The following is a 9,096-nucleotide window of genomic DNA, read 5'->3' on the forward strand; positions in this document are numbered from 1 at the left end:
ACTCTTGAAGTTGTCCCAGAGGCTCCTTACACTATCTTCATATTTTTGGATTCTTTTTTCTTTTTGCTTTTCTGGTTGGGTGTTTTTTACTTCTTCGTATTTCAAATCTTTGACATGATTCTTGGGATCCTCTTGTCTGCTGTTGGATCTCTGTATATTATTCTTTATTTCGGTCAGTGTATGCTTAATTTCTAGTTGATCCTTTTTCATATCCTCGAGGGTCTCACTAAATTTATCAGCGGTTTCTAGAAAATTCTTGAAAAACCTTATAACCGTGGTTTTGAACTCTATATCCAGTAGTTTGCTTTCCTCCATTTCTGTCATTTGTGACCTGTTTCTTTGTCTCCGCATTTTTTATGCTTCCCTGTGTTGGTAGAGTGGCTTTCTGTACTAGGTGTCCTATAGGGCCCAGTGGCTCAGCCTCCCCAATTACCTGGGGTGGACACTCTTGGTGCACCCCTTTGTGGGCTGTGTGCACAGTCTTGTAGTTAACACATTGTTTGCGGGTAGTTTTTATCACGCGCTAACAGGTGGCGTGGGCCATTTTTGCTAATTTTTTGCGCAAATGGCAATGTTCAGTAAAATTACGATAACTTTAGTTTACGTATTTATACGTTACCCGCATTCTACCACTAGTCTATAAAAAACGTATTAATACGTGTCCCGCGCTCTACTACACTGGTAGAATGTATAAATACGTAAAACGTATAAATACGTTTCCTGCATACAATGTGTTAAGTCTTGATTGTTGGTATCACTGGGAGGAATTGACCTCCAGGCCAATTGTCTGTCAGAATCAGCTGTGTCTACAGTGGGAGAACTTCTGTGCTGAAGACACCCTTATGGGGCAAGACTTGCTTCAGTGGGGCTTTGGTGCTCACTGAGTCTGCCCCCTGAGTGTGTCCATTATGGATCTGAGGAGTTGTAATCTGGATGGTCCCAATCTGACCACTGGGTACAGAGGCTCTTGGATCTCTAAGGAGGTACTAATTTAGCCTCTGCCTGAGGCTACCCAGCAGGATCTATGGAGAGATCTGCAGGTTCCTCTTCCTTGTTTGGGTTTTGGAGGTGCCCAGATGAGGCCCAGCTGTGAAGCAATGCAAGCTGCTGTGGGACCTTGGGCCTTCTTTTGGATGTTCTGGGTCTTTCTGACCCAGCTGCAGTTTGTTAGGTAATTTTAGATCTCAAAGGGCCAGCCCATTCATATGCAAAAGCCTCTGCACATAGCTTGGGTGGGGCGGGGTCTCAGGGAATCAACAGGAGGAGCAAACAGGTATGGCTAATCCTCAGTCCTACCCTAAGAGGCCCCGTGTCTCAGTGTCCCGGTAATCGCTGCAAGCACCTCTGAGAGAAAGCTGCCCTTGAGTTCCGCCCGCTGCCAGACAGTCCAGTTTCTCCCCGTATGAGTCTGGGTCCCCAGAGACTCGCCCGGAACTGGAGTCAGGGCCGTTGGGAGCTTGTGCCTCCCTCCCGATTGCGAAAGACACCGGAGTCCTCCGTTGCCAGCCCCTTTCTGCACACGCGTACCTCTGCACATTTGAACTGAGTCTTTTTTAAATTTTTTATTTTATTGGGGTGACTGAGTCTTAAGGAGTAAATTAGCATTTCAGATAGTGGGCCCAAAACAAAGGCAGAAGAATGAGAGAAGCCAACATTTTAGTCAGCTTTTGGGCATGGTCAGACCTTTGAATGACTAGGAGTGTGGATGTTGATTTGTGTTTTATACAAACTACTCTCACCTTAGCTGGTTTGGCTCAGAAGATAGAATGTTGACCTCCGAACTAAAGGGTCCAGGGTTCTATTCTGGTCCAGGGCACATGCCTGGGTTGTGGGCTCGATACCCAGTTGGGGGCTTGCAGGAGACAGCCAATCAATGATTCTCTCTCCCTCTCTCCCTTCCTCTCTGAAATCAATAAAAATATATTTAAAAAATATATAAAATAAAGGTAATTGGTATTCAAACTACTCTGACAGTGGAATGGAGACCAGAATGTAGGGAATAGACAGAAAGCAGAGAGCAGATATAGGGAGTGAAATTTATGAAGTCCTGAAGGTGGTAAAGAATAGAGAAAAGTGGATGAGTTCAACTGATAGGACAGACGCAGTGGTCCATTTCTGGCTTTGGTTTTTCTAGTGACATTTTTTCTTTAAGTTTCTTTCACTTGGAAATCCATGCTCCCCACCTCACATCTTCCTTCCCGCCCCTGAGCCTGTGGATTCATGCATACACAGCTGCTCTGAGCTTTATTCTATTTCAATTTTTTGACTAAGCAATACATTCCTATAACTGAAAAAGTTAAAATCAGCTGAAAGGGTGTAAATGAGGACTCCCAACCACTCAGTCCCACACTCTTTCCCCCTTGCCCCTTAGAGCTACCGCTTTTATTACTTTCTTACGGATCCTTTCAGTGACTCCTTGTTCAAATGCCAAGTACATACACATATAATTATTACTTTTATTTCCTTCGTACACAGCCAGGGTCCTGCTTTGTGCCTTTCTAAATCAGCACAGAGAGCTTCCTCATTCTTCTTTATAGCGGCACCACTGCCCATTGGTTTAGCTTAATTAGTCTGTTCTGAGTTAATTCCCTGGACCTTGCTATTGGCTTTGCTGAGCAGCCTCCAGGTTTACCTGGTAAACCAGTGTATTTTCTTTTCTTTTTTCTATAGAGAATACTTTTTATTGTTCAGGTATCATATATACAATTTAATGTGTGAACATTTACAGGCATGGAGTTCAATTCCAAATCTCCATGGCACCCCATACACTGCACCACGCGCTCCTGCTTGGGATTAGCCCAACAGGAATGAGACACCAAGTTATTGCTTTGTGAACAAAGAGCTTCAATTGAATAGAACAGAGCCCAGGATCCTAATTCGTAACACCCTGTGTACATATGAATAAAACCTAAAGATGTGTTTAAAAGTTATTAAAATGGAACCCCATTTCTCAAAAAGTCACTAAGAAGTGCACCCGTATCTACAGACCCGATTAAATTATGCATACATAAAACCTGTACACGAGACACACTGTTTCTCAAAATAACAGCGCCTCCTCTGGGACCTGGGGGGTGACAGGCAGCAAAAAACGCTTCATGCCTACCCTTTTCAAGTTTACTCGAATCACCAAGATGTGAAATAAATACGCAAATAAAGCCTCAGTACCTTAAAGGAACATGTCATTTCAAAGAATCTCCCATGTGTAGAGTTAATTTTCAGTTAAAAAACAAACAACATAAAATCAGCAGGCTTTGTTTCTACGTGTTTTGTAAAATCCAAAAGCCCCTTTTGAAAAGGGGATTTTTAAGTGTGTTCAATACCACCTATTAATTAGTTGCTAAGCGGAGTCTGCCTCCTACTGAACGCAGGATTTGATATCTGAAGATGCTAGATAAACACTTTTTTCTAAAGATAAATATTTAGTGGACAGGGAGCCAGCAATGACTTTAGCACTGAAAGTTACTATTGATTTGAATCACATAGATTTGACATTTCAACAGCTAAGCATGCGGGGGTTTTGTTAGCCCAGGGGATGGATTTAAAAGGTTTGAAAACTTGTAGCACCACTTTCAGAGACAGAAGAATGGGGTTCAAAATAAAACATAAGCTTAATGAATAGAGAACCAGTACTTGTTGCCTTCTGATGACTCGTCCAGAGTTAAGGAGACACTTCAGCACCAGAAAAATACTAAGGACTCCAAGAGGGCAAGTCCAACTCCAGGAGGCCAACAGGCCTTTCAGTGGGAAGGCAAGTCAAAGCTTAGCTTGTCCCCCCAGGCCGAGGAGTCTCCCCATCTGTGCCGGTGAGCGTGGTTTGAGATTTTTTTCCCCTTGCAGACTCGTCTTCCCTTTGTTTCCACCTGTTGCATTTCCGATGCTTCTCCATCTTCTCCGAGGTCTTGCTGGAATCGGCTGGACTCTGGTCCCCAGGATTCATGTAGGATTTCTCTATGATGACCAAAGCCTCTTTTATGTAGCTCTGCATCGCAGACACGGCGGCACAGATGGCCTGGCTGCCAAACCCGTGGGTCAGCAGGCTGAAGTGAGACAGGTGGTTCTGAATGTTCGCCTCTAAGACCGGGGCCGGCCGGTTGTTCCCGTTGGGTGTTCGGTCTTGGTGGAGAAGGTCCGTGAATTCTTTACACACTTGCTGTGCGGCCAGCAGCATGTTCTTCCTCGTTGCCATCTCATTCTGTCCTCCAAGATGAGGTTTAGTTAAGTACTCGGCCACCGGTTTACTAGGAAACTCAGCTTCACAGACGTGCGCGAAGTCCCGAGCCAAATGAACGGCCTCCCCTTCTACTAAGGACGTCAGGAGGGTGACGTGTGCAGCCTTCCGTCTGCCGGCTGGAAGGTTCAGCCCAATCTTGTCCAGCTTCACCCGCAAGGACCAGCCTCCATTTTTAGACTTGGCTCTTCTGAGAACACCTCCCAGTACTGAGGCATTTAAGCACTCAGGCGGGGACAGTCGCCTCTGGACTTCGGCAACTGTCACTGTGTATTTCGACGTGCGGTTCAGGAGGGACAATCTTCCGCGGACGGAGCAGAAGACCTCACTGGGGTTCATCACAGCCCCCACCAGCTCCTTCTGACAGGGGAGACTCAAGGGATTCTTGGTCATTGAAATGGGACCTTTGCGAATCCCAGTCTGATCATGCAGAAGCCGGTGCTGCTCATCCACGATCTGCACCTCGTCCATCGGTTGCCCCAGGTCAGGAAGGCCCAGGTTCTCCGCCAGCCCCGCTGCGTCCAGGGCGCGCGCGTGGGGCAGCAGCTGGTCCGAGCGGTGGAAGCCATCCCTGCGGGCGCTCATAGCGCCGCCGTCCTGCCCGGAGAGATGGGGTAGCAGGCCGGCCGGGCGCCCGTGGTGCGAGGGCCAGCCGGCAGCCTCCTGGCTCTGGCGGCCGGGCCAGGCCTGCGGCTGACTGCCCGCGGGCGCCGGCTGGTGCAGGGGGTTGATGGCAGCGTCCGCTTCTCCCAGAGGCGAGGAGGGGTCTGCCGACTGGGAATAAGTCAGCGGCTGGTAGGGAGGTAGGAAGTAGAGTGGTGGCTGGTATTCGGCGACTCCGGGGTGGGAGAGGGCCGGCGCGGCGCTGTAGAGATGTTGCCCGGCCGAGGAGAGGTGGGGGAGGCGCGGGTTCCCATTGCTGCTCCCGTCCTGGCGATCCTGGGGAGGCGCGCCTTCGAAGCCCGGCGGCGAACCCCCGGGCGCTCCGCCGCCCCAGGCTCTCCAAAGCGCCGGGTTCGAGTTCCCGGCCCCGGAGGAAGGCGCTCGGTGCAGGCCGCTCTCGCCCACCAGCCCACTCATGTTCGCGTCGCCGAGCAAAAAAAGCAAACCAGTGTATTTTCTTTGCTCCTCTGTTTTTAGAGTTTTTCCCCCCTCATCAACTTCCTAGCAACTGACTGCATTTCTACGCCCCTTAATGAGGGATCACTGAAGGCTTCCTCTCCTCCTGCCTTCTCAGCTAATGCACACAGTGGGCGCCTTCTCAGCTAATGCACACAGCGGGCGCCAACCCTTCCTTATGGCCCTCAGGGCAGCAGCTCCCACCTGTTCCTTCTGGTGATTGAAAACAGGCTCGGAGGCTCTTCCTTTTGCATCTCTCGTCTCAGGTGGTTTTCATCCTCCTGGGAACAGGCGTGCTGGGGGGAAACCTCGGTTATAAATGCACATAATTTAATTGTAAACACCTGTTGACAGAGCTGCGCCTTGGCGGAACCAGTAAGAAGTTAGGTGTTTTCTTCCTCTTTTTGTTCATTTTTAGCCTGCGTTTTAATATTTGTTGTCTGATTGCTAACTTACGAGCACAGCGCTCTTCTGTGTTAATGAACGTGTCGGCGTTTCCCCGCCTGAGTTTGGTGGCCTGCCCCGGCTGTGTCAGTGCTGCTGCCAACAAGCCCGCCGGCTGGCGAGGGCCATGGGCACCATGATTAGAATCTTCCAGTGCTTCTCCTGCCAGGAAGGGGACCGATTCCAGGTCAACAAGGCGGGATGAAGATGCTCCCGCAGAGAGAGCTCACGGACGCCTCCCGGTGAGTCCCAGCTCCCCTCCCCTGCGGTCCAGGCCGGCGAGGTGCACACCCAGGACAGCCTCCGGGCACATGGTCTCCTGTGACTCTGCCACAGACACAGCGTAATTTCCTTGGAGATGGGAAGCACAGGGGCGCAAACACGAGGACCTTCGTTTTCCGTGCACGTCGTCCGTGTGTGGCCTTTCCTGTATCACCTGTGGGTTTCCAAGTATTGTAAATTCTGTGTGAGGCTCTCATCAATTCTCAACACCCTGGTGCAGCAGAGATGTAGCTAGTTATAGAACCAGTAACTATAACTATAGTTACAGCTAGTTACAGTAGTTATACCTGGAGCTTTGTCCAGGTGTCTGTAAATGGATGTTGTTTTTTGGGCCAGAAATGAAGCCTGGGGTGCTTTATGTTGTGGCAGCAAAGTTTCTAATGAATGGCAAATACTCAGAAAGCTTAGTCAGCCAAGCACAGCTGATAGGGATTGATGGAAAGCGTGTGTCTGGCCAGTAACCAGCTGGGTAGCAAACTGATTCACATCTCAAGACAGCCAGGAGTTAGTGTGATAAATCCACACATGAAACCTTACAGTGCAGTGTTCGGGGCCTCCTCAAGGTCTAAAACATGTCACTCTGATGTTTATGGAGCTGCCTCAAATGGACCTGAGCAGGATGTACTGCCCTTGCATGATGCTATTCTGTACAAACCCTGCATTAAGACTACAGTGACTGTATTTACAACAGTCTTCTTCCCACTCTCTATGGGAAAAACTTAAGTAAAAAAATTTTAACAGTAATTTTTTAGGAACTTATTTTTGGATTCCAAATAACAATTTTATTTTTATTACATTGATAGAGCAAATGGTAATTTATGTATTTTTTCTAGAACTTTTTTTATTGAGGTATATTTGATATATAACATTATATTAGTTTTAGGTATACAACATAATGATTCAATATTTGTCTATATTGTCAAATGATCACCACAATAAGTCTAGTTACCATCTGCCACCATACATAGTTACAAACATTTTTTCCTTGTTATGAGAACTTTTAAGATCTATCGCTCTCTTAGCAACTCTCAAATATGCAATACAGTATTGTTAACTATAGTCACATGCTATATGTTAATATTGCAATTCTTCACAATACCTTTTTAGTGATTTTAGAATTCCTCAGGAATTTTTTTTTCTTCAAATTCAGTTTGGCTACTGTATTATCTAACATTTAGAATAAAAGGCTCAGTTGGTCAGACTCGCACTTTGATTTATTCAAGTGAAATTTATAATTGCTTTTGATCAAGTTGATTTTGATCAACTTAAGTTTCCAACCATTTAACGGTTGGCAGCTAACGAGAAGGCAATGGGAAATCCTGGAAGAAATGAGCTACTTCTAGAACCTCATCTGCCACGAATCAGCGGAAGGGTGGGTGCCTCACAGTCCTGTCCGATCCGAGCCCTGCTCTCTGTGGGCTCCATGCTTTACTCCGCCCATAACTGCAGTCATTCTGCCGTTTATGGTGCCTCTTTCTTGGTCAGGCGCTGTGCTCAGTAAGGCTGCCAGATAAACTAGTGTGTGTCCCATGCAGTATACTAAAGAAAAGTATTCATTGTTCATCAGAAATTCACATTTAACTAAGTGTCCCATATATTTGTTAAATATAGCAATCTGATGCTAAGCACGTTTAAAAGTATGTTGACGTATCCCTCAAATTTGTAGGGAGATTTAATTCTCCCCATTTACATATACAAAATATTAAAAATGTTAAGGGATTTGCTTAGAGTCCCATTGTTGGTGACTGGTAGAGCCGCTCACACTATCTCCTTTTGGCTGCAAAACCTTCTTTCCCTGCTCCCTGCCTGCCTCCCCGAGTCCTGGCCCTTGACCTGTGATGTCGTGTAGTGAGTGCATTTTCAGCAGCAGCCACTCGCTCTGGCTCATGATGAGCTGCTGTTTGATCTCCTGAGTGTTTAGGTCTGAGCCAGAAGTATGTGGCCCTGGGGCAAAGTGCTAGACTCATTTAGAATCTGCGCCTGGTTCAAACCTTCCTGCAAATAGCCCTTTGGAAACTGTCCTTAGGTGCTAAAAATGAAAATAAAAAATGTAATATAGATAAAAGGAGGATGCGATTTCATTTGTCATTATGAATCTCAAAGCCTGGGAGTTAGACATTTTCTTTTTCCTTTTTGTGCCAAAAGGACCCTCAGTTGATTGATAAGCTAATGCAAGACCTGGACGCCAATAAGGACAACGAAGTGGATTTTAATGAATTTGTGGTTAGGGTGGGCGCCCTGACAGTTGCTTGTAATGATTACTTTGTAGAACAATCGAAGAAGAAAGGAAAGTAGAGATAAGTAGCAAGCTAATCTAAAGGCAGAAATATATCCAAAGTTAATTACTTATTATTCATTTATCCCCTTCAAAGTTATAGATACTGTAATGCAGCGGTTCTCAACCTGTGGGTCGCGACCCCTTTGGGAGTTGAACGACCCTTTCACAGGGGTCGCCTAAGACCATCAGAAAACACATATATAATGACATATAGTTTTTGTGATTAATCACTATGCTTTAATTATGTTCAGTTTGTAACAATGAAAATACATCCTGCATATCAGATATTTACATTACGATTCATAACAGTAGCAAAATTACAGTTATGAAGTAGCAACGAAAATAATTTTATGGTTGGGGGTCACCACAACATGAGGAACTGTATTAAAGGGTCGTGGCATTAGGAAGGTTGAGAACCACTGCTGTAATGCCATTTATAGATAGAATATACACATAATTAATTGCTAGTATAAGTAAAGGATGTATATCTTCATATATTGACTTTAAAGAAATATTTCAAATCTCATATGTGCTACTTGAAGCTTTCCTCTTATTAAAGCTGTTATATACATTTTTTGTTTGTCAGAGAACATAAAAAAAATGTAGCTACTTTCAAATGAGACTAGAACTTAGCAAAATTCTAAGACCGATGTTCACCATACTTAAATTATATTTTGAGCTTCTTTCCTATTTTTTTTAAAAATATATTTTATTGATTTTTTACAGAGAGGAAGGGAGAGAGATA

The 9,096-nt window shown here is 45.7% G+C and overlaps 2 protein-coding genes across 2 annotated transcripts; one reads left to right on the forward strand and one right to left on the reverse strand.

The window, feature by feature from the left end:
• Positions 1-3,760: 3,760 nt before the first annotated feature.
• On the reverse strand, positions 3,761-5,308 carry LOC308517436 (transcription factor AP-2 gamma-like; the record flags this gene model as incomplete). The annotated part of the gene is made up of 1 exon (XM_081088581.1): positions 3,761-5,308. The coding sequence occupies one exon, from the start codon at positions 5,306-5,308 to the stop codon at positions 3,761-3,763; it is 1,548 nt and encodes a 515-aa protein (XP_080944707.1).
• Positions 5,309-5,918: 610 nt separating this feature from the next.
• Positions 5,919-8,368, forward strand: S100Z (S100 calcium binding protein Z; the record flags this gene model as incomplete). Its single annotated transcript, XM_081088612.1, is given in 3 exon segments — positions 5,919-5,988; positions 5,991-6,033; positions 8,209-8,368. Coding segments are annotated over 3 exon segments (273 nt in total).
• Positions 8,369-9,096: the final 728 nt, after the last annotated feature.

This window comes from Myotis nattereri (genome assembly GCF_964212035.1).
Source record: "Myotis nattereri genome assembly, chromosome: 4".
NCBI classification, from domain to species: Eukaryota; Metazoa; Chordata; class Mammalia; order Chiroptera; family Vespertilionidae; genus Myotis; species Myotis nattereri.